General features: G+C 53.7%; 1 protein-coding gene across 3 annotated transcripts in view; it reads left to right on the forward strand.

Moving 5' to 3' along the window:
* The first annotated feature begins 221 nt into the window (after positions 1 to 221).
* LHX2 (LIM homeobox 2) overlaps positions 222 to 24,644 on the forward strand; it is a 29,715-nt gene continuing 5,292 nt past the window's right edge. Inside the window, exons 1-4 of one of the 3 annotated variants that reach the window (XM_088018939.1) lie at positions 222 to 413; positions 12,760 to 12,962; positions 13,918 to 14,321; positions 19,946 to 20,151. In XM_088018939.1, coding sequence (XP_087875065.1) covers positions 222 to 413; positions 12,760 to 12,962; positions 13,918 to 14,321; positions 19,946 to 20,151 — 1,005 coding nt within the window. Of the gene's footprint in view, positions 414 to 11,132; positions 11,253 to 12,759; positions 12,963 to 13,917; positions 14,326 to 19,945; positions 20,152 to 24,644 lie in introns of those variants that run through there. The other 2 variants (XM_028107963.2, XM_028107962.2) reach the window with 2 other exon arrangements.

The raw sequence follows: 24,644 nt of genomic DNA on the forward strand, positions 1-24,644 counted from the left end.
TGGGATTGGGAAGGGGGGGCAACCGGGGAGCCTCAGTTCTTCAGATACAAAAGCATTTAGATCGCTTTAGACCGGTTAATCCTGAGTCTGGCTCGGGTCTCTTTTGTTTCCCAACTCCATTGTGGGTTTTGTGCAGTTTCTCTCTGTTCGCGTGATTGACTAGCCAATGGATGGTAATTATCCAAATGTCCCCTCTGTCCTTTGACTGACTTCTCCGTATTATGGGCAACTGTCATGCATTCTGCCATTCCATATCATATTACACGTATTATCATATGAAGTCTCCCCCCCATATAAAGGAGGGAGCCTCAGCCCAGATGCTGCTGCTTTTAGAAGGAAGGGCCCCGAGAAATTGGTCCTGGGCACAGTTCGGAATACAGAGCAGGGGACTCCCGAAATGGGAGGTTCTGCAGGTAATCTGTTTCATGGGTTGGGGGAGGGGGAGGGTGATCTGTGGGGTTTGGGGTTAGAATGACTGTGCTGGGGCCTTGGAGCAGGCTTGCCAGCTGGTATTCCTTGGCTGAACCCTTGGAGCAGTTTGGACAGATCCAGCATACCTTATGGAGAAACTTAGAACCAGGCTTCTGACTCCTGAATATCAGAAAAGTCTGCAGAGCCAGGTCTTTTTTGGGGTACTGGAGCTTAGTAGCACATGCTCAGGACATCAGCCTTTTGAGATCCCAAAATACACCTCCTCTACTTGTGGCCCTTTGCAGGACAAACCCTTTGGACTTTTGTCCCTGTTTACTGCCAAGCAGACGGAGGACAGAGGAGCCAGCCATGTCTATTTCAAACCCTGACAAGTTGATGCTGAAGCTCTGAGAAGGGGCAAGGTTTTCCAGTGATGCTTTTGCACAGATAAACTTAGTGCCCCTTGGTGCAATTGTGCGTGCCATCACTTAAGAGGGAGGCAGGATTTATAACAAGGAGGCTTTGCAGACAGAGACTCTGGGGTCCTCTGAATCTGTGGGCAGGACTAGCCTTTCTTCTGCTAAAATGGGGAAAAAGTGTTTTATTATTGCAATGGATATGAAGTGCTGCCCAGATGTACAGGCTTGCAGTTAATTACCTTGTTCTTCATCAAATATATGAGCAATAAATTCTCCAGAAGGGAGGGGTGTGTGTGTGTGTGTGTAAATAGATGGATGGATATATGAATGCAGAAGAGAGAAGCTCACACTCTTTTCAAGACCACAGAAAAAGGCAGGCTATTTTATGGGAAGCTTGATACACTGCTGCAAGATGCTTTGAATTTTTTGATGATCAAATATACATGATCAAGCTGTGCATGTTAGGGTGTGAGGTGCACTGACGGTCAATGGCTATTGATCAGGCTGTTAAGTATTTCTGCTCAGTTTTATAAATATAGATGGATCCCAGATGATTTAAAGAATTGGATAGTTAAGAAACTGACATTTTACGTTTCTTTGGAGAAGCAGAAATAGCTAGTCAGTTACAAAAAAAAATTACAAACCATTGTTTACCTCCCCCCCAAATACCTTGGAAAAGGTGACCTTCATTTGCAAGGGTGTTCACAAATAGGGTAAAAATATTCCAAGTGTTTTGTTTGGGGTCTGCCCAAAACAGTCACTTTATTTGAGCCTTATTCACAGACTGGGAGTTTACTTCCCTGTCTGTCTCTGTCTCTCTGTCTGTCTGTCTCTCTGTCACACACACACACACACACACACACACACACACACACACACACACACACACACACACACACACGGGCAGCCACAATTTTGCCCCAGACTGACGTGCTTCTAAAGAGATGGGGAGAATGTCATTTCTGGGAGTGGAGTCTAAGGTCCTTAAAACCCTTCTGGTTAGAGACAGGGTGAACTGGCCACAAGGCCTTTCCCAATTAACTAATTTCTCGCTAATCTAAAGATCTATTTAGAAAGGTGTGGAGGCGAGGGGGGGAATGGAGATTTAAAGATAACCTCTAATTGGTCTGGAAAAATTCAGTTGACACCTAGAAAACCTCTTTTTCCTTCATTCTTTCCCTCTCCTCCTTCTCCTCCTCTTCTACTGTTTTTCACATCTCTTTCTCTCATTTTGCTGCCTAGAAATTAAAAGTGGACTTTGGAAGAAAGGGGTAATAAGAAATAGTTGGGAAGGTGGGGAGAGAGAGAAAACTTTTAATTTTTTTTATTGAGTTGCTTGGCAATCTTATTTGTAATCATTTAATTAGCTATTTTATAGAAGGATCATGTTCAAGAAAATCAGCCTTCACCCAGATCGGTGAAACTTAAGCATACAATTTATAGTTACGTTTTGGTTTCACATCTTAAAAAGACAGAGTGTAGATTTTAGATTTTTCTATCTGCAGAAAAATCTTTTCTACCTAAGAGCCCCTCACTGGGGGAGCTCAGGCATTCCTATTGATAAATCCTCTCTAGAAATAGAACTGAAATTGGCATCCCTCAAAAAAAGTTGATCCACCAAGAAATGGATGAATCAGTCCTGATTGGGTGGACATGCCCTTTCACCTCATTGTGTCTGACCTATCACTTAATTAATCTCTCCCAGATGCAGAGCTGTTGACAATGCCAAAGATAAGCAGTATTTTGAACAAAGCAGGAAGCTTTTTAAAGAACAAGACACAGTGAGGTTTGAGGCTCTTAAAAATGTGTAAATCATCAGCATTTAGATGGAGAGTTTGTTATAACATAGCTGGAGCCCAGGTGGTCCTCTCTTTGCTAGAAACTTTCTGTGCTTTTCTTTAACCACTGATATCTACCTACATGCATTTTCTGCCTCTCCTCTCTCTGATGGTCCCCTTCCTTCTGCCACTCCCTCTCTCTGGATTCAGACTATCCATGGTTAGTTCACCGAAAATTGTCTTCTGCCTCCCAGCCTCGTCTCTGGCTCTTCGGATCCTTTTTATAGCATTAGGACAATCGAGGTGGTCAGCTTCGAAGGCTTTGGGTGACAAAATATTGACTGCATTTGCTAGTACCTTATGAAGGAAGACGTTTGTACCGGAGGCACCTTGGTGACTTACAGGGAATAGTTCATTAATTAAAAGACTTGCTAATTGCTACTTGAATTACTGTACAGAGAGAATGAAATGAGTTTGTAAAAGATAACAATTTGGGGAATAAATGTGTGAGGGGGTTGGGGGGGTTGGGAGAGGTTGCTTAAAACATTTTTATAAACAGGTTCTAGAAAATGTGTTGCTTTACTCATGCCTCTATCGTCAACTATTCAATTGAGCTTCAATTAATGATAATATATGGTCTGGGATCCTTAGCTGGGTTGACTGATGGAAGAGCTTTGTTGAATTTGGTGCAGGTGGCACTGTTTAATAAGCACAGGAAAGAGTGAATAATGTAGTGCTTGCAAAGAGAAGTAAATGCAAAATAGATTGCTCTAATTATGGCAGCCCCCAGAAATGGAGATGCAAGCTGAAATGGCCAGCTAGCTGGGAAATTCCAAATAGAGCTGATTGTCCCCTGCCTTTTTTACTTTCGAGGACTGACACGGCAGTGTAAAAGTAAATTTGGGTGAGCTCATCTGACTCAACGCAAGCATAAATTCAAAACCTGGGTCTGGTGACCTATCAATGTTTGCCTTAACTGTCTAGAATCCTTTACCAGATAGTATAATTCAGCTCTAAAACGGGGCCATCTGAACACTTCTTTGCAAGGGATCAGCACAAGCTCATTACTACCAGTCTTCGTGCTTTATTGCAAAGTGTCAGGAGATTTTGTTTTTGTATTTGTTTTGTTTGAATTTCTTTATGCCTGAGAAAATGAGTCTATTGGAAATCAAAGGGTGAATACTTAAGCAAACAGAATTTCCCATATACCTGCAAGGGGCCATAATGATTTTCATTCACGCAAAGATAATCGATGGGACATTAGTTCTTTTAATTAATGGAAGAATAAAAATTGGGGGGGGCATGAGGGGCTGGGCTTCAGCGGAAACATATGTGGGAAATGACTGTTCCTCACCTAAAGAGACGATGCCAGCTTCCCAAATAGCAAGAGATTTGCTAATGGGGCCAATGGAAAGTTGGGCTGGGGTAGGGAAAGGGTCCTGCGGGAAATAGCCATGATGAGCATTTTCCCTCCCCTGCAACCTCACTGTTCCCCTCAGAAATGTACCATGTCCTACATCAACCTCACAGGAAAGGAGGCTTCTTACTTCCAAGAAAGGTGCATTTTGTGCTAGGAGCCTAGAATGTTTTGTGATGGTAAAGTAGTGCCAATGCCTAGAAAGCCAAAATCAGCCTTCTCTAGCCTGAATTAAGGAAAGGCTGAGGCTGAATATCTGTGAGTTTCTTCACGAACTGGGCTGAGAAATGTACTGGGTCTGCGAGAGATGGGGTGACCTATACAGCAGTGGCTACAGTGTATAGAGACTCTCGTCCTATGACTGGGGACTCAAGGACGAGCCAAGTCTAGCATCTTTAGCCCCAAACCCCCCTTTTTTGTTCTGTGGAAATGTTTACCAAACCCATCCGCAGTCTGGTCAGCGCTGGCTGGGCACCCGTGTCGATTAGTGTATGTGGAGCTCATAAAAGGTTTATGAGGAAACCTTTGCTTAGAAAGAGTTTAGGGGTGTCCTGCTGTCAGAGAGGGGTGGCAGAGATGTCTCCAAATACAGAAAGACTGTGGTAGGAAATATTTCCAGTCTCAAGTGCATGTAGATACAGGATTTGTCAGCTAGTCAAGAGTTCAGCTGCTTCCTCCCCCATCCCCCTTTTTTCACACAAAATCCTCTTGATTTTCCTTTCAGCAAAATGTGGTTCCCTGTGTGAAGAAATTTATTGCTGTTATTTGTGCTTCAACCTAAAAGGCAGGGAGATTAGCAAAATGGCCCTTGTAGGACTGGGTAGTATTCTGGGTTAGATTAAAAAGAAATTACCCTCAAGGAATGGCTGTAGTTATACCGGCCGGAAAAAAAATTGACCATCTTGTTGCAATATTTACTGTGTATGTATGTGCGTATGTGCGTGCACACGTGTGCACGCGCACATGGGCGCGCACATGGGCACGCACACGCGCCCTGCGCTTCCAAGGCAATTTACATCTTTGCATGGAAATTAGTAGGTGGGGGAGATACAATCTGCTATTGTGTATTTTGTTACAATTGTTCTTTGAGAATAATCTGATACGACAGATTTGCATTGTTGACCATGTGATTTAAGCAGGACCCAGATACAAACTTTCCCCACCCAAATCAATAATGGTAAATCCTTTGGCTGAGGTGAACAATCTCTGACCTAGTATTCATATTTCTTTTACCGATTCGCTGTAATAAAATTGAACATTTTGTCACCACTTTGAGAAACACTGCCAAACACCTTAAAACACATGTCACACGCCAGCAGCCCCTCATTTCCCTCCTCCGGGAGTTTCTACATCTGGAATCATAATCACAGATAAAAACCTTGACAAAATTGCATCTGAGCACATTCCTCTCTGCAGCCCTTACTTCCTCATAACATTTAATACAATATTAATACCTGCCTACCGAAATGCAGGAGGGAGGAAAAGGGCTGCCAACCTTCACGTTTCCTGATGCATCATGTTCAAACCTGAAATTCACACTTCGTGTTTCATTTTAAGTTCTGTGCATTTAACAGGGCCCTAGAGAGAGGGCCCTGGTTAGTTCCCCAACCTGCTCAGCTGACGCCCAGGGAGGCGGTTTCGGAATTGTTCAGATGGCTGGAGGGAGAAGGGGAGGAGGAATTGGGCTTTGCTCTGCCTGAGACGGGCATTTATCTATCCACAGACATGGGCTTCTTCTTGGAAACAGCTAAGGCCCCACTAATTTTTATTATTGATAGTGGTGACCACCAGATTTTCTGTAAGGTGTGACCAAGGCAATGAGCTGATTTTATAAAGAGGGAGCCATGCCTGAGCTGATTTGCTGCTGACAGCCTCTCACATCAATATAAAACACTCCACCTCTTTGCTGAAGGAGACCCACAGGCCTGGGAAGGGTGGGGGGATTCTTGTTGAAGATACAGGGGCTTTTCTGCCATCCCTGTGACGTGGCCTCACCCCATCTTTAATTGAAGATGTCCACAACCCCACATTCCTGCGCAGTGGCAAGGAATCACCATTCCTCTGCAGTACCAACAAGAGGCAGAGGTTAGAGAGAAGGGAAAAGTGCAGGAAGCCGATCCCACTGGGGGGAGCTGGGGGGGGGGGCAGTGTGATATCCTCGATGTGGACTTTCAGATGTTGGTGGCTTTGTTCAGTCCCTGCCATTCTCTAACCAGAATTAGGGTCAAGACACACTGTAGCAATCCCAGAGATCCCAACCAGCAATGCTCCCTCTCCTTTTAAAATTTAAACCTTCAGGTTTCTGGATTGAGTAGCCAGCACTTCTAGTAGCAGCCTCCCTGTGGATGGACACACACACACATACACGCCTCCCTAAGCAGGACCCACTTTGGGGAGCAAGGAATATAATTTGCTGCATGGTGCCACTGGAAAAACCGGCGACATTACCCTTTACCCAGGCAACGGAGGCAGGCAACTGGCCTTGTGACTGCAACCAGCAGCTTTAAGAATGCAGTCCTTTCTGCTTCAAGGCAGAGAAGAAATTGTTTTTGCCTCTTTTTTATTTGCAGTTATTATCCCCGAGGCTTTCCCGACCCCAATCCCGGACACCATCCTCAGAGTTCAGGTCCTCCATTGGCAGTGCCCAAAGGGGGGACCCTGGGCGGCCTGTCCGGGGCCCAAGAGGGCGGCTCCCTCTGCACGGAATCCTTCCCTAGTGACTCCCAAATCCGGCGTTTTCTCTGCCCGCCTTTCCCTCGGGGGAGACTCGGAGAGGCTGCAAAAATCTGGGCGCCCGCTCGCTCGCTTGTCAAGAAGCAAACTGTCTTCACATTCTCCAAGAGCAACATCCCTGCCTAGGAAGAGGAAAGAAGAGGCAAAATAAATAAAACCAGTTAATGTTGTAGTTAACTTGCAAATCAAGTAAATCTGTTGGTGCCGTATTTGAGAAATAAACCATCAGAGCGTCACAGCAAACACACACTTCTGAACGTCTTCATTTTGATTTAATGGTATATCAGCGTCAACTATCGCTTCCTCTGCTGGTACACACGGCCTGATGCCGCGGGAGGAGGGTGCCCATGTTTATCACCGAGTGAGATGACTAATTACACCTTGTCAATCACCGGCTATGAAGACATAAAACCAGCGCGCACAATGAAGTAGTTGCCTGCAGCGTCAATTAGTTGGCGATTCGGAGGTTATTGCGTGGCCCTGCTTTGGCCGCCTCTAATAACGGGACAGAGCGCCGGGAACGGCGCACTGATCAATCACCCTCCTTCCGCGGCTCCCCGGCTCCCCGGCTCCCGCCCCCCTCTTCCCCCACCCCACCCGGCCTCACTTTCTCTGGGCCGCATGTGCTTCCTCCCTCCGCGGCCCAGGCTCCGTGGCGCCGGCAGCCCCGGGAGCCCCGGGAAGTTCGCGCGCGGCAGCTCCGCAGCCGGCAGCCGGGAGCCCCGCAGCCTTCGGGGAGCGCCGGGGCTGGTGGCCCCTTTGTTGGAAGAGGCGTGGAGGGAGCGCTTTTGTTCTGAGTTAGTCACGGTGGCCGGCTGGAGGCTGCTACCTCATTATGCGCCGGGTCTGCTTGTCTGCGAGGAAGCAGATGGTGGGGAGGTAGGCAGCGGCGAGAGTAGCCAGACCTGAATTCCGTTCACCTGTCACCTCCCACAAAAGGCAGGTTCTAGGGACTTAGGGATTCTTTCTCCCTATCTGGGGGAGGGGCGTCGAGGGGCCGCCGTTTCCGACGCCTCGGAATATTACTTTTACCTGCGGGTGCCTGCTCCCCCAACCTCCTGCCTTCCCCTCCGCTGCGGCTTCTCGCACCGTGTAAATGTCACTCACGTGTCAGGATGTGTGTTTACAGCCTGTTCCTTTCCTTGTTTAGTCTTCGTGGACAGGGCTCAGCGGTTGTGCGACGTCCCCCCCCCCCCGCCCCCGCCTCTGGGGAAGATTAGCAAAGTTACCCGCCTCCGAGCCCAGGGCCAGGGCACCCAGATCCCGCCCCGCGGCGGGAGACGCGTTTGAGCCTCTAGCAGACCCGGGCGCGTCCCAGCCTGACACGGAGGGCTGCAAAGGCGGGCGCACCGGGCGGGAATCGTGACTGCCAGGGAATTTGGGGTCGGTCAGCGATGGGCGTGGACTGCAGGTCAGAGTGGCGACGAAATCGTGTGCTTACATATGTGGGGGGAGTGGAGAGCCGCAGGGTGTGTTTCCGTGTTTCTTGAGAAGCCCCGCGGCAAGAGTTATCGAGTGCACCTCCTCCCCCACCCGCCCCCCACCTCCTAAATCAGCCACTCGAGTTCTCGAAAACGTATTGTATCCATCTAGCCTAGGCGCGGAGCTGCACCAAGGACAAACTCTCCAGCGTTGTTACAATTTTTTTCTACCCTTTGGGCGACCTCCAGATGAACCCCGGTGACTCCCAGATTAGATTTTCATTCCTTACTTTCTTTGAAAGAAAGTGCCCCAGATGCGTCAGTAAAACATGCCTGTGTATACGTGTAGGCGTCCGCGTGCCTGGGCGCGGGCCGTGTGCAGGCGCCAAAGCACACGTCTGTGTGAACACACGCGGAGGCGCGCGTCTTTGGGTTTATGGTCCTTCCCTCACGTTGGGGCATCTGTGCATGTGCAGCGTGTACACACGTACTTGTAACTTCAAGAGTTTTTTCAAATACGCAAAACATGGCCGGGGAGAAGCGCACGCAGGGATTTAGGTAGTATTGTCTCAACATGCAATTGTATGTATAACATGCAATTTACGCCTTTACGACTGCATGCTCCTGCCTGGCGCTGGACACTTACAGTCGATGTGCCTGTGTAGATCCTAGTCCTACATCCTTGCTGGCCGTGTTTTTGCCAACAGAGAAGAACATGTGCGTTTGCACACATGAACACGCATGCATGTGCTCGGGCATTACACACACACATATGTTTATGTTTGAAAGTTTTGCACAGTAGGTAGAAGGTAGCCACCCCTTGCCTCCTTTTGGCAAGCAAGTCCCTTCAGACTGACCCACCTCCAAAGCAGACCCAGGAAATGGGACTCCTGTTACTGACTTGGCTCATTCAGTTTTTCTCCACAGTCACTTTTTTATTTCCTTAATCCTGCTTCACCACATACTAGGTATCATGCTTGTGTCCCCAAGAGACTCTAGGTTAAGCCTGAAGTCTGGGGGCTGGGGTGGCAGCTGAGATTTCCCCACAGGCGGGGTTGTTGATCCTTGGCGAAGTGGTACAGCCAGGCAGCAGGGTGGACGCCTGTCAACAGCTGGGTCTGTGGCACGATGCAAACAGCAGAGGATGGGCCTGCGGTCTTTAAGGACCTCAGTGATACCCAATGTATGCCGGAGTGGGAAAGTTTTTAATAGGAGGAGATGGAGAGGGAAAAGAGGGAGTGATGAGGGAATTTGGTTAGTGCCTACGACGTTCCAGGTACTTTAAAATCCATGATCTCTTTTGTTCATTACCTGTGTGGAGGGGGCCTTCTCGTCCCTCAATGAAAAGATCAAAAACAGTCTAAAGGGAGTTCAGTCACTTGCCTAAGGTTACATTGCATGTAAGTGACAGAACTGGGATTCGAACTTATGCGTTAACTAGCGCCTAAAGCCATGCTCGCATCCGCTTTTTCAGGCTCTAGAGGGACAGGGAAGGGGCAAGAAGGAGCTGCACGCTCCCATTAAGTGGGCCCTAGCTTGCTTGGAGCAAGGCTACGCTGGTTGGCCCTCCTCCCCCGGAGTCCTACAGCTCCCGCCGGCTCTAGCCTCTCTGGCTCAGCTGGGTCCTCAGGAGGCCTAGGCGGCCGCCCGCAGCCCGCAGCGCGGAGCCTGGGCCGAAGGCCGAGCTCCGCGGGAAGCAGCTGAAGGCTCCCGCAGCTCTGCCCCAGGCCTGCCTTCCCAGGCCTTCCCAGCCGGTGCCCGAGGCGGTGGCTCTGGGCCGAGGAGAGACCGGAGTTGAGAGCTCGTCAAGCATCCTCGGGCTGCGCCTTCTTAGGATGGAGACGGCGGGGAGAGAGGGTTTAATTTTCCATCCCGAAGAAATCTCAGGAAACTGTTCGCAGCTTAAAAAACTCCAAACCCCGCGCTCTCCCTCCTCCCTCCCTTCCTCCCGCCCCCTCCCTCCAGCCTTGCCCACCAGCTCCCACCATCTCGTCGCTCCTCTCCTCCTCCTGCTTCTCCCCTCCCTCTTGGGTCTCCCGCCTTCCCGGAGCACGCGCTGCCAGGGCTCTGGGTGCTGAGCGGCCAATGGCGCGGCGGCAGGACGTGATGTAAGGCGCGGCTGTAGAAAAGGCGCGGACGCTTGGCTGGCGCGGACTGCAGAGCCGGGGCTGGGCTCGGCGCGCTCTTGGAGAGCCTTGCGCGCGGCTGGGCCCGAGGCCGGCGGCTCCTCCTCCCACTCTGCTCCTCCTCCTTTTTCTCCTCCTCCTCCTCCACCACCACCTCCTCCTCCTCCTCCTCCTCCACCACCTCCTCCTCCTCCTCCTCCTCCTCCTCCTCCTCCTCCTCCTCCTCCTCTTCCTCCTCCTCCTCCTCCTCTTCAATTCTCTCGGTGTCTCGGCTCGGCTCGCTGGCTTCGGAGAAACCCGTACTACAGTCGCCGACCCAGCGCCCAAGCGGGTCGCCTAGGGCTGGGGGCGCACCCCAGGGAGCGGAGAGGTCCAGGCAGCTGGGCCGCCGCGGGCACCTAGCCGTTCCCGAGTGAGCCCCGACCGCAGCCGTCGCCGCCTCGGGCAGAGTTTGCGCTCCTGCTTTGCGCCCGGGGCGCTGAAGCCGGGCGGGCGATGCCCGCGGCGTGAAAGCGCCCGCGGCGGGCGCCGACCTCTGCCCTCGTCTTCCCCCTTCCCGCCCCCCCCCGCCCTGTGCCCTTGTGACCCTGGCTTTGGCGCCGCCGCCCAGGCGCCCCGCGATGTAGCTGCCCCTGCGCCTCGGCGGGAGGCGTCCTGGCCCGCGGGCGCCCGGAGCCCGGCCTGGGGGCGCAGCCGAGCTCGGGCGGGGCCGGGGCCGCGGTGGCGATGCACCGGGCCCGTTAGCGCGGGGAGCGCCAGGCAGCTGAGGCGGGGGGCAAGCCCTCCCGCGGAGGAGCCGCGCCCCCGGCCCCGCCGGTCCCGCCGCGATGCTGTTCCACAGTCTGTCGGGCCCCGAGGTGCACGGGGTCATCGACGAGATGGACCGCAGGGCCAAGAGCGAGGCTCCCGCCATCAGCTCCGCGATCGACCGCGGCGACACGGAGACGGTAGGCGCACGGCTGCGGGGTCGGGGCTGAAACCTGGGACGGGGCCGGGTCCCTCCGCGCTTCTGCTCTCCGAAGTTTGGGGGCACTTTGGGGAGCGTCCTTCGTGCCGCACGGGACTGGGAGCAGGGGATCCGCGGACAGGATGCAAGGCCCCGTAGCTCCCGGCTCGGGGGAAACCCGGCTGCTGGGGCGGAGGAGGGAAACAAGGTTTAAACCGAAATTTCAGAGCCCAAGGGTGCAAGAGGGCATTTCTCCCGAAGTGGGAGCGAAGTCCTACCCGCGTCCCGGGATGGCTCTCTTCTCACTTACACCGGGGCCCTCTCTGGTCGCCAGCTCCGCGTTCCCCTCCACCCCTCGGCTGTAGTTGTAGGCGGCGCCGCCGGCGGCGCCGGGAAGGGCGAACCAAACGGGAGCACTAGGGCTTCAGCCGGCGCGGGCCGCTCCCGTCCCGCCTCCTGGCGATCGGAGTTCCCTCTCCAGCACAATTCCAAGGGTCCAGGTCTTCTGGGCCGGTGCTTTTCGTTGATCACGTCCCTGGCCTCCTGGCCGGCCGACCTGGCCAGGCCAGGGCTCGCAGTTCAGGCTCTGGCCTGGCTCTTGTGGAAGGAGCGTCCATTTGGATCTCCACACCTGGCTTTGCCAGCCCAGCCCCAAATAGCCAGTTCCTCACCTCAGGCCTCCCAGGGGGCCAGGCGAGCACTCGCTATGCAAGCTGGGCCCAGAAGTGACCTTTAGAGGCTGGGGAGGTAGGGAGGGCGAGCGAAGCTTCTCCACTTGGAAAGGAAGAGCTGCAGCCCCGGTGCCTCCAGCTTCTGAGCTCTTCTTTCCCGATCAAACTCTCCGCCTGTCCTGCACTCAGAGACTTTGAGGGTGCCTCCGCACTCCGCTCACCATCTCCCAAGGACCCAAGAGGGCCCCAGCCAGTGTGGCCAAGGTGGTGGAGGGGCAGGGGTTGGCTGCGACCTGTCCTGGCTTAAACCTTTGGCATAAGGATCCAGAGATCACTGAGGCTCGGGGCCAGGACCTCTGTGCGTCTCCCGGGAGGTGTCTGTGTAGAGGGTGACTTTTAATGGTCATCTCACCCTTTTTCCTGGGGCCCGGCAGAGTGACTCTTTTGAGAAACAGTTTTGAGGGTGCTTTTGGAGGGCTTGACTGGAGTAGCCACTGCTGCCCCAGCCCTCAAAACAGCCCAAACCTTTCTGGGAAAAGGGCAGAGGGGGCAGGCAGGGGGAGAACTGAGGAGGGAGATCCATCCAGGCCAGCAGCCAGGCCTGGGCCTGTGGCCGGCTTGGGCTGTGTGGGCGGGCCTGGGTTCTGAGCCTCCTGAATATGGGCCTTTTGGGGGTGGCGGAAGCGCACCGCACACCCTGGCGGCCCCGGTGGGGGCGGCGTTTAGGGCTGGCGGGAGCAACCGAGGGAGCTGCGGGTGCCCGTTTCCCCGCGGCGGCGGCGGGGAAGTCGCAGGCTGACGCAGGCGCCGCGGTCTCCCGCCTCCCTCCCTCCGCAGACCATGCCGTCCATCAGCAGTGACCGCGCCGCGCTTTGCGCCGGCTGCGGGGGCAAGATCTCGGACCGCTACTACCTGCTGGCGGTGGACAAGCAGTGGCACATGCGCTGCCTCAAGTGTTGTGAGTGCAAGCTCAACCTGGAGTCGGAGCTCACCTGTTTCAGCAAGGACGGAAGCATCTACTGCAAGGAAGACTACTACAGGTAGCCCCCCACCCGGGGACCCCCTGCGCCCCAGGACCCTCAGACACAATTGGGCCCGGCTCCTTTCCCTCCAGTCCCAAGGGAGGGTTCCCTACCTAGCCCCCCCTTCTCCAAGCCAGTACAAATTGGGTAACGACCTTTCTAAACAGCAATTTGAGGGAACTCTTGGGAAGGTCTGAGAAGTATAGCGACCCAGAGAAAAGGGCCCTCTTTTGAGCTTAGACACAGAAATAAGCTTGGGTGTGGGGGGGGCCTTGCACCCCTCTCCCTTTGAACTTTCTTGTGGGTCAAGCAGATGGAACAGAAAAAGGCACCCCCCCCCCGCCCCCAAACCCAGGTAGCCTGGGCTGGTGTGGGACAAAGTTGGAAGGAGAGCTGGAGGATCAGTTGGGTGCATTTCCGGGTCTTTCGTGAACCTGGGAGTGAAAGCAGCCTAAAGGGTTAAAGAGCCAGAGTCACTAACAGGCTCCAGGTTTCTTCTCTCCGTTTAGGGTTAGGGTCTGTTTATATTCCCTTTCTCTCTCTCTCTCCCCCCTTCTCTCTCTCCTCCCTCCCTCTCTCTTTCCCCATCTCCGTGTTTCTTCCAAATTACAAAGGTCTGTAGGATTCTCAGGCGCTGGTGTGGAGGGCAGGGGTAAAGGATGAGAAAGGGTAAGTGGGCAGCGCCCCCCCCCCCCGCCCTGGTTCCCAAGCAAAGGCTTTCCTGGGGCTTGCCCAGGCTCTGGGTAAAGTAGAAGCCTTGTGGACATGAATATGGTTAAGGGAATCTATATTTCAGGGTAGGACAGGACCTGGGCCAAAATCTAGTTCCCTCTTCGCCCCATCCTCCAACTTAAGACTGGTTCCCATCTTAAGGAGGAGATTTCCCCCAGTGGCAGCAGCGGCACCTGGAGGAGGGATATGGGGGGTACCCAACCGTGTGTCCCCACAGTCCCTCCCTCGATGGTCCCTACAGGCGGTTCTCTGTGCAGCGCTGCGCCCGCTGCCACCTGGGCATCTCAGCCTCGGAGATGGTGATGCGTGCTCGGGACTTGGTTTATCACCTCAACTGCTTCACATGCACCACGTGTAACAAGATGTTGACCACGGGTGACCACTTCGGCATGAAGGACAGCCTGGTCTACTGCCGCTTGCACTTCGAGGCGCTGCTGCAGGGCGAGTACCCCGCGCACTTCAACCATGCCGACGTGGCGGCGGCCGCAGCTGCAGCAGCCGCGGCCAAGAGCGCTGGGCTGGGCGCGGCCGGGGCCAACCCTCTGGGTCTTCCCTACTACAATGGCGTGGGCACGGTGCAGAAGGGCCGGCCGAGGAAGCGCAAGAGCCCCGGCCCCGGGGCGGATCTGGCGGCCTACAACGCTGGTGAGTGCGAGGCGCACGGAGCGCCCCCGTCGGGTTGGGGGAAAGTGCCTGGCGTCGACTGCGTGGAGCTGGAGTGAATCTCAGTGTGATATGTATCGATATCTATATCACTCTGCATACTCTAGCCCTTAGATTCCCCAGTCCCTAAGCACCGGATGACCTGGCAGAAGGGCCATTAGGCTCCTGGGCTCCAGCCCATGCGCACTTGGCTGGAGTGGGAGGCGAAGGTGCATTTGAGTCTCGCTGACCCCCGTGCAGAGCCTCGTCCCTGAGAAATTTTTCAGAGGTAGCTTTTTGGTTTGGGCCTTTCCCCCACTTTGCTGGTTGGAGAGTGCAAGCACAGAGAAAGAAGGTGGAGCCGACACGAAACTGGCTCTGGGTTGGCGCGGCTGAGGATGGGAGCTGGGGCGATGGATGAACTGAGGAGGCAGGGCAGCGAGGGTCCCAAGAGAAAGGACTGGCGGTGGTGGTCGGTGGGGGGCCACGAGCTCGGCCTGGTGTTTGGCCTGGTCCTGTGAAATGTCCTGAGGGCAGCAGGCTCGGGAAACTTGGGCCCAGGACCCTTATGAACCAGAGCAGGTCGCTGAGCCCGGCCCAATCCTCCTCCCCCAGGTCTCGGTTTTCCCCGGGTTCCTTCCTCCGAGTTCCGAGGGCTGGTTTGAGAGCAGCAACCCTCGGAAGCCGGCACCCGGGGATGAGACCCGAGTAGGCCTGGCCTCGCGCGGGGAGTAGGGTAGAGGGCTCGTTTCGCATTTCCGGCATCTTTGAACCCTGGGCCGTTCCAGGAGAGGCTCCCCCCCCCCCGCCCCTCCCCGCTCAGGACAGCTGCGGAGGTTCTGGGGCCCGGCAAATTGAACCGTCAACATCTGCCCGACGTCTGCAAGGCCGGGAAAGGTTTATGACTCCCCGGGCTTCTGAACTAGATAAAGTTTATTTGCCATTATTTTCTTTCTTTCGTTTGCGACAGAATCAGATTCGGAGATTTTTGTTTTCTTCTTCCTTTTCCCCTTAGTCTAATGCACAAGTGGAAAACAAAACAAAACAAAAACCCAGGACTGTGGGGAGAGGGCAGCCGCGGGGAAGAAGGCAGGGTTATTTTGATCTTTTAAAAATCTGAGCTGACTGGGGGAGGAAAATTCAGCGGGTGCGGGGGTCCCCTGTTCGCTCCAACGAAGTTGCTTGTTGGAAGATGGATGGACGTATGTGTCTCCGTGTGTGCAGCTGGGAGGAAAATGCAGCCCCCAATTTAGTAAATGGTGAAGTGGCCACAGGCAGGTCGGTGGCAGCAGATTAAAGATTTGTTGAAGGTTCTACCAGAGATGCCAGCTCTCTAAAACTTCCACCCCTCATCTCTCACCACCCTGAAAATAGACTAAACGGAGTCCAGGCCAGGTTCCCCAAAACAAAGCCGCGTCTATTTATCAAATGGGGCCGGCCCCCAGTAGGTAGCCCCAGGCGGCCTGGGCTACAGGCGCATGGTGAGTGGGATCATGTTTTTCTAGTAGGCAGGTTAGCTACTGGGTTTGGAATAGAAAGGTAGAAGGGTACAGAAATTTATTTGTGCTTTTTGCTGCTCTGCCGCCTTCCCTGGCGAGGTCCGGCGGCACAGAGCAAGAAGATGTGGCTGGAGGCTGAGTTTCAAGGGAGCTGGCACCTCTACAAGACATTCCCCACCCATGCCATCTCCTCGTTTTTTTCTTTGACCCCTCTCTTTTTTTTTTCCTTCCGACCCTCCCGATTCCCCTTTCTCTCTGTCCTTCTGTGTGTTTGTGTCTCGGTTTCTCGGTTCCGGTCTTTTTTTTTCCCTGCCGGCGCGCGCGTCTCTAGCCTTGGCTCGGGCGGTAGAAACCACGCACGGCGCGCGGGCTGTGGTCGTGCCACTCGCTTATTCGGGGCTCCCGGGACCAGGTTGGGGAAAGGGGTCACCTTCCTGGCCGCGCCGGGCCCGGCCAGGTCTCCCCAGGTCTGGCTCCCGTTCTCTTCCCTCCCCTCCCGGCACCGGCAGGAGAGGAATGGCCTCAGTGTGGGCCGTGGGGCCGCCGGGACTGGAAAGGGGGCCGTGGAGGGTGCGTCTGCGGGTGGCGTGTCTGAGCAAGAGTCTGTGCGCGTTTCTGAGTGTGAGGACAAGAGCTTGTTGGTGTGCGTGTCCCACACGCAGGGGCCCAGCCACCCCGACCCTTCACTCTGCGGGCCAGTCCGGTGGCGGAGCGGCGGCACCCTATTCCAGGGCGGTGAGCTCGGGCAGCTTGGGGTGGGACGCCGTCGGTGCGCCCAGCCCGCCGCCGAGGGAAGGACAGCGAAAGCGGCGGGGCCGCAGGGTCGGAAAGTCCTTCCGGGGCGGTGGCCACGGCAGCCCTCCTCTGGCCGCCCCTCCGGAGCGACAGCGCAGCCCGGGTCGCAGAAGCAGAACTGAAACCTTCCCCCACCCTTGAGCCCGGCCGCCCGCCGGCCTGGGGCGCAGACGAGGCGCTCGGAGCCCGCGAGGGGCCGGGGCCGCGCACTTTGCGCCGGGGGTTTGTTCGCCACGGCCGCGGGAGTCCCGCGCGGACCGGCCGGACGCCCGGGCCTCCCCCAGCCCCAGCTTTTTGTGTGTGTGCCTGGCGGCGTAATTACTGATTTGATTCCAATCCATTATTTAGACAATTGAACCTACAATCTCGTCTTTAGTAAAATGAGGCGAAGTCAGATTTGATTACAGGTTCAGTCCCAGCGACAAGAGCTCGAAACCCGATGGGTTAATAACAGATCACGAGTAAATTATTCATGATTTTACGAGCTCTTTAGCTCCATTGAATCGGCCTAATTGAGAGGAAAAAAAAAAAAAAGGGAGAGAGAAAGCCCGGTCCTCCCCCTCCCCTCGGCCCCTCGCTCCTCCCCGGATCCGATCTTGGGGAATCTCGACCGGGCCGGGGCATGGGGGCGGGAGTGAGGGCGTCTGGGGTACAGGACAAATCTGGGCCCAAGGGCCGCTTCCAGGCTGCCCTCACTTTCCCGGCGCAGCACCCCCGCCGTGGCCGCTGGCCTACTCGGCCTCCCAATCTTGAGCCAGCTTCTTCGCTGCCCTCCCTTCCTTTCCTCTCTCCCCCCCTTTTCACGACTCCCCAGCCAGTAAGGCTTCGTAATAGGCTTTCCCGCCGGGACTTGGTTTCCTTGAGACCCGGGATTCCGTTCCTTAACCTGGACCCCCCACCACACATTCCCCTGTTTTTCCAGGCCTCGCTGTCCCCTCAGGCTCTCTCTCTGTCTCTCCGGATTTCTTTCTGTCTTTGTAGCTCTCTGTCTCCCGTTCTCCCCATCTCCACTGCTTCCCTTTCCTCGGTCTCTCTCCTCTTTTTCCTGGCTCTGTCCATCCTCCCTCCCTACCCCCCTTCTCTACTCTCTCTCTCTCCCTTCTGTCTTTCTACCTCTGTCTCTCTCTCCTTTCTGTGCCCTTTCTCTCTCCCTCCCCCAAACCACCTCCCCCCTAGATCTAGGCCGCACTTGGGGCACGTCCCTTGGGTGCTTGGGGCGCCGGGGTCCCCACGGAGCTCATTAACAGCAGCAAGGCCCAGGCGGGGACTGGGCAGAGGGATGGGCCCAGAGATCCCCTGTGGGGAGGCCTGCCCCACCCCCCATGGAGCTGGGGGTGGGGGCAAGAGGAGGGTCGCTCCCTGCAGTGGGGGGGCAGGGCAGTTTCCATGGAGTCCCTTTGGAGTCATTTTCTGATCCCTTTTACATCGCTGGACCCCGTTCTTCACTCGGAGTGCTTTCAGTGGGAGTACAGCCAAGGTGGGGGACTTGGGTGCCTAGGTGCATGTGCAGGGGACCCTTAGTAGCCACTTGCTGACAGCTTCAAGGTTAGTGACAAGACCACCGTCTTGCAATTTCTTTCTGTGAGACACTGCTCCCCACCTGAGTAGTGGGTGGAGTAGGTCACCAGGAAATCGGGAGTACTTCTGAAGTGGTTTTGCCAGATAAAATGCAGGACGCCCAAGTTAAATTTGAATTGCAAGTAAACAACAAATAAATTTTTAGTGTAAGTGTATCCAATGCAATATTTGAATTATAAATAAACAAATAATTTTTTAGCATAAGCATATCCACTGCAATATTTGAGTTTTAGGTAAACAACAAATCAATTTTCAGTGTAGGTATTTCCCATGCAAAATCAGAGGCATACTTAGAAATTGTTCGTTGTTTGTCTGAAATTCAGATTTAACTGGACAACCTGCATTTTTATTTGCTAAACCTGGCAGTTCTATTAGGAGCATATGATGGGGCAGAAGATACATCCGCAGCTGTCCGCTTTAGGGGGACTGAATTCATCTGCTATGAGGTTTCCCCCAAAGTAAGACCTTACACGCAGGATGGCTCGGGATGTGATGAAGGAATCTTGGAGAGGAGTCCTTTATGTTCCCATCAGGCACCAGGTTGCCAAGTAACTTTCTGAGGCCTTAGGTTTCCACCCCTGTCCCTCACCCCCATTGCCTTCCAGGCATTGGCAGCCGGGCCCCAGCTGGGCCCCTTCTGGATGGGGACTGGCTCCCCAAAGAGCCATGCTTCATCTTTGCCTGCCTTTGTGGCATAGTGGAAGGAACCGGGCAAGGACTGCAGTGCTGAATCCAGGCTCAGCCCTTACGAGTTGTGCGGCTGTGTACACATGGCTTCGTTTCCTTTAGCATCCGTTTCCTCATCTCAAAAATGAGATGAATAGCAGTAGCCACCTCTTGGAGCAGTAGTGAAGGCCCCATGATGTACATAAGGCCAAAAGCATACCCTTGGTGTCAGATACATGTTAATTTCTTCCTCCAACTTCCTTCTCTTTCCGGCTAGAATTCTGCCGCTCTGAGATTTCTAGAGATCGCTTCACCTCCCTGCCTCGTTCAGCCAGTCTGTATAACTGGGAAGCAAGTGCTTGCCCAGGGTGGGGGGAGAGGAATAAACTACAAAATACAGTTTCCAACCTTGGCCCAGTGCCCATGGCCCAGGGTCAGCCAGAACTTCGGGGTTGGGGAGCTGTTCAGGGTGAAATCAAAGCGAGTGGAGAGAGGTCAGTCATCGACTTTCAGGTGCCCGCCCCAGACACTGGGTGGGGTGGGGCTGACTGGAGATAGCCTCCTTCCTTAGGGAGTGCAGGGGGAAATGGGGAAGAGTGTGGGCCCGGGAGCCCTGCACACGGCTCTGTCCTCAGTCAAGTGCCTTCCGTTTCTGAGCCTCAGTTTCCACATCTGTAAAAAGGAGGAAATAATGCGAGGCTCATAGGGTTGTTTTAAGGATTCAGTGAAAATATGTAAGGCTTTTAAGCACATCACCTGTAGTCAAATAAGCCATCTACAAGTTGTAGCTGTTGTTGTTCTTAGTCAAACATGATGGCTCAGAACGGTTTTTGGAATCTCTTAGAGGTGGGTTTGAATCCGGCATTTACTAGCTGAGAGATCCTGGGCAGGCGGCTCTCTGTGAGCCTCACATTCTCCTATACATCTAGAAAATGGGGATAATCTTTTCATCTCAGCGTGGTGCAGTGTGTGCGGTGTGGTCCTGAAGCTAGAAACTTCTGGTGGCAGGCGGGGCGGGGGCAGACTAGGCAGTGTAGGGGAGGGCAGGTCAGGAGGTTGACCAGCCGCTTCTGCGTGTCCCCTCCCCAGCGCTGAGCTGCAACGAGAACGACGGGGAGCACCTGGACCGCGACCAGCCCTACCCGAGCAGCCAGAAGACGAAGCGCATGCGCACTTCCTTCAAGCACCACCAGCTTCGGACCATGAAGTCTTACTTTGCCATTAACCACAACCCCGACGCCAAGGACTTGAAGCAGCTGGCGCAAAAGACGGGCCTCACCAAGCGGGTCCTCCAGGTCAGCTGGGCCGCGGCAGGGGCTGAGGGTGGGGGCACCGGGGGCCTCCAGGGCCTGGAGCCGAGCCCCACAGCTGCCTTCGGCCTTGGAAGGACCTTCCACCCACCGTCTGCTCTTCTCTTCGTCATCCTCGGCTCCTTCTCCATCTCTTCAGTCTCTAGCTGAATTTCAGGGTTATGGGTTTTTCCCGCCTGACTTTACCTCTTCTCTTTCAGGGTTTTGTTTCCCAACTTTTCTATTTTGTGTACGTGTGTCCCTCTGTCCTTGTCTCCGCGCCTAGCCTCTTTTCTTTCTTATAAACAGTTCTTCGTTGCTCTTTATTACTTAAGTGACACTCACAGTGTTCATGTAGTAAAAGGTTCAAGCGTTTCAGATAAATCCAGAGCATCCCAGGACGCCCGTCCAAGACAATTGCGTTAGCTGTTTGCTCCTTTTGCTTCTTGCTCCTCACTCATCCCCTCTGGCTCCTCTTTCTGTCTCTCTCTAGATTTTTCTTGTCTCTTTGTTATTTCTTAGACTCTCCCAGAAGCAAGCTTTGGGAGAGGGGTTGTGGGCTGATCCCCTGGGTGGGCCAGGGAGGCTCATCTGCCTGCGGGGAGCTAGAAGCAGATGGGCACCTCTGAAACCCAGAGGAATTGCACTTGTGAGGGTGCTTTCTGCATAGAGAGGCTCCAGAGCTTTCCCCAGATTTTTGAAGGGTCTGTCCATACCTCAAAGTTGTTAAAAACACGGTTTGGGGAGTCCCAGTCTCCCGCATGACCCAAATTCATGACAGAGATTTGGGCCACCGCCTTCTCAGATCTTCAGCTCCTCCTCTTATTCATTTCATGGTCCTGGTCATTTAATGCCTCTGAGTCTCAGTTTCCACATATGTAAGACAGACACAAGAGATTATCTGTACTGCAGGCTTATTTGAGGAGCCATTGGGATAATATAAGGGTCCACCACAGTAGCTGACACTTAACTGATCAGTGGATGGTAGCTAAGAGTAACATTAACTAGATTAATTAACTGCTGTTAACTAGTATGAATGATTATTCTGGTCAATGGACTTCAGTTTTCCTATCTGTAAACCAGAAGGTGGGGGAGAATATCTTTCTTTATAGCACAGTTTAACCAATTTATTCCTTAGAACGTGTGGTCATAGGGATAGCAAAGCACATTTGGGGGAAAGAAAATCAAGAGATGAAGATCTGAGGTCTCATGGCAGGAGGGGAGGTGCTGGGATTCGAGTCCTGGCCAGTCTGATTTATCGTCCAGCCCCAGGTCACTGGGGACTGAGGGCTGGGGGACTGGCACACTGAGGGGGTGAGGGTGACGATGATGGACACCAAGGGCTGCGCAACCGCCCTCGATTTCCTGTGAGTATGTCGGGCGGGGGTGGGGGGGGCGGCATTTTGGCTGTGATGGCGGTGGCGCGATGGGACTGTGACTCCAGCCCTGGTCGGTAGATCCCCTGGGAGCTGGGAGTCCCGGCCCCAAAGCTGGGGGTTGGCCCTGCTGCCTGCACCCCTGCGCAACAAGAGGGGTTCTGGGGCAGCTTGGTCTCTGGCGGGCTGGGTGACGTAGCCAGAGGAGGCGAGGGCTGGCCAATGGGACGCTGAGGCGCCGCTCTGGGCCCACCCCCGCTCCGCGTGGGCCCCGCCCCTCCCATTTGGGTCCCTTTTGCCTGCGGGTCCCTTTGTCCTGGGCTTGAGAAGGGGCAAGGACATTGCTGTGCCCAACCGGGTCTCGGATCCCCCTTGTCCGTTTCCCTTGGACTTTACCTTCTTGGGTTAGGTCTGGGGACCCTCCTTGGCACCCCCGCCATTCCTCAGCCCTGAGAGAATTTGGTCATCCGCCTCTTCTTTGGTTAGTAGGATACTTTGTCCCTTCCCCTATCTAGAACCCCTTAGGGCAAGTTGGTGAGGGCCATTCAGTGAGCCAACCCCTGGGAGCAGGCCAGGGCAGGAACAGGGACTTGGAGTGAAGCGCAGAGCTTCACTCCCTGGCTGTGCATCTTGAACAGATCAGTTACCCTTTCTGAGCCATAGTGTTCTCACCTGTAAAATGGGCACCATTAGGGCATATACCTCTCTCAGTTATCCTGATTAAATGGTAGAGTTAAGTGCTCATAGCTGAGTCTGAATCTGGATGAGGAGCCACACTCTGTTGGCTTTTGAGGCAGGAGGCTTTGTTCCCCGATTTGGGAACAAATCAGGTTTCCAGTATAGTTGTCTCTCATTCTTTCATCTGACCAAATATCTATTGGCACCAGGCCTTGGGGACGCAGAGATGAATGAACCACAGTCCTAGCCCTGAAGAAATTTACCCTCTTAACTGTAGAAATAGACCTACATTCAGTTTCCCCATAGTGTGATCAGTTGGGGCGGGGGGGCTTCTGTGGGAGACCAGAGGAAGAACTGACTGTTCTTCGTGTAAGGGAAGGTTCACCTGAGGGACCTGGGTGAATACTTGTCCTGTGCCTTCCTCCCCTAGAATCCCGAGCCAGACCTGCTCACACCTGTATGCCCCCTCCACCACAGGGACTCAGGAAAGCCAGAGGCAAGAAACTAGTTGAGGGAGAAAAGCTCTGACAGTTAATGGTGTGTCTCCTAATCAGTAAATGTTGGAGTGTACTACTATGTGTCAGGCACTTTGAAAGGCCTGTGAAACACATTTGCTCATTGCATTCTCACTGTCAGGCAGCGTGATAACCTCCTGGCTGTACAGATGAGAACATTGAGGCCCAAATAATTTCCACTTGCCTCAAGTCACACTTTGCTAGTAAGTAGCAGACCTGGGTCCAAATCCAAGCCTGTCTCTGGTCAATCTCTGGCTCTTTCTCCACTAAGCCAACCCAGCAGTGACTGCCTCTGAGTGTGAGTATCATCGAGGGCCTGTGTGTTGTTGGGGGTGGTGGTGGTCATACCCATAAGGCATACCAGACCACTGTTCTCCCTCTTCTCAGACCTCCAGATCTCTCACACTGATCCTTAATATCCCCTTACAGCACGACTGCTCATGATCATGCCGCAGTTTGCAAAGCATTATTTTTCCAGCAACTCGTCTGCCTTAATATTTTCCTGCCCATTTTACAGACAAGAAGCTTAAGAACTAGTGAAATGAAGTGATCTGCTGGAGGTTACAGGAGCCAGGCACTGGCAGGGTGGGGCTCTCTCCCAGGGGTCTGACCGCTGATGGGCTAGCTGGGGGAGGTGGGATAGGAGCCGCTTGGGGCCGGGCAGGTGGTGGTGTGGCTTTGGAAGGTAACAGACTGGTTCAGGTCCTTTGGGACTTACTAGCAGTGCGATTTGGTCACTTACCATCTCTCTGAGCCCAATTCCTTATCTGTGGAACAAAGGTAATAATCGCTTGTGTCTTGAGAATTCCTGAGCATTGAGACAGTGAGTGGGGAAAGCCTCCAGCACAGTGCTGCCTGGTATAAAGTAGGTGCCCAGGAAATAAATCGTTCCTTATCACTTGTCTACACCAGCTCAGCGGCACTAGGCCTTGGGTGCTCCCTGCAGGTTGTGGTCCAGCTCAATCCTTCAGAGAGGTTCTCTATGCAGGTTGAGGTTGAGGCTGTGTTCTTGAAGGTGAATGATATAGGATGTGTGTGTGTGTGTGTGTGTGTGTGTGTGTGTGTGTGTTATAGGGGCATTCTGGGCTGTTTCTGAATCTGTTATGCATAAGTACCGCCAATATGGTAGGCCTGGGATGCAGTATCCCTGTTGGAATTTTGAGTCAGCTGATGTGAGGTCCAGGCTCAGCTCTGCCACTCGCACTCTGAGCCATATTGAGCAAGTCACTTAACCTCTCTGAGCCCCAGTGGCCTCGGCTATAAAATAGGGATGATCATAATATTCATTAGGTGTTTGCAAAGGGTAAATGAGATGACTTCAAGTGTAATTTACAAAGTATAGATCCGGGACTCAATGCACATGAACTTCACACACATTTACACAGTAGGGTTCAGTCAACCAACCTCTTTGCACTTATTAAAAAAATTTAATTATCTTTATTTTGCAGATGAAGAAACTGAGGTTCAGAGAGACTAGAACCCTTGCCTTCAGTCCCACAGCTAGTAAGTGATGAAGCCAGGAGTCAAGCCCAGATCTGTGTGATTCCACAGCTCTTTCCCATATAGCAGTGTAGGGACTGGGACCATCCTGCCTTGGATCTAGTTATAGAAAGCAGCCTTGCAGATGGAGAGAAAAGATGGAGTGGGTCATAGATGCCATGTCTTGGGAGCAGAGCAGGAATCCTGTTGTAGAGCCGTAAGTACAGAAAAAGTGCTCCAAATTATCATCAGCAACAGCATGGCCACCACAATTCTCACTTTCTACCCACGGGCAAGGTGACTGGGAGAGAGAGTGGCCCCTCGGACAGAGGTCCATGAAGACGTTAGGCTTTGCAAATGCTTGGAGACAACTCCTCAGCACATAGATGCCCCTCTGAGTTGCCTCTCTTCCTTCCTGAGAAAGGGTCAGGAAGGCAGAATAGGCCCTGGG

Source organism: Eumetopias jubatus, unplaced genomic scaffold, assembly GCF_037043125.1.
Source record: "Eumetopias jubatus isolate StellerSeaLion01/CBP00866 unplaced genomic scaffold, mEumJub1_p1.0 scaffold_15, whole genome shotgun sequence".
NCBI lineage: Eukaryota > Metazoa > Chordata > Mammalia > Carnivora > Otariidae > Eumetopias > Eumetopias jubatus.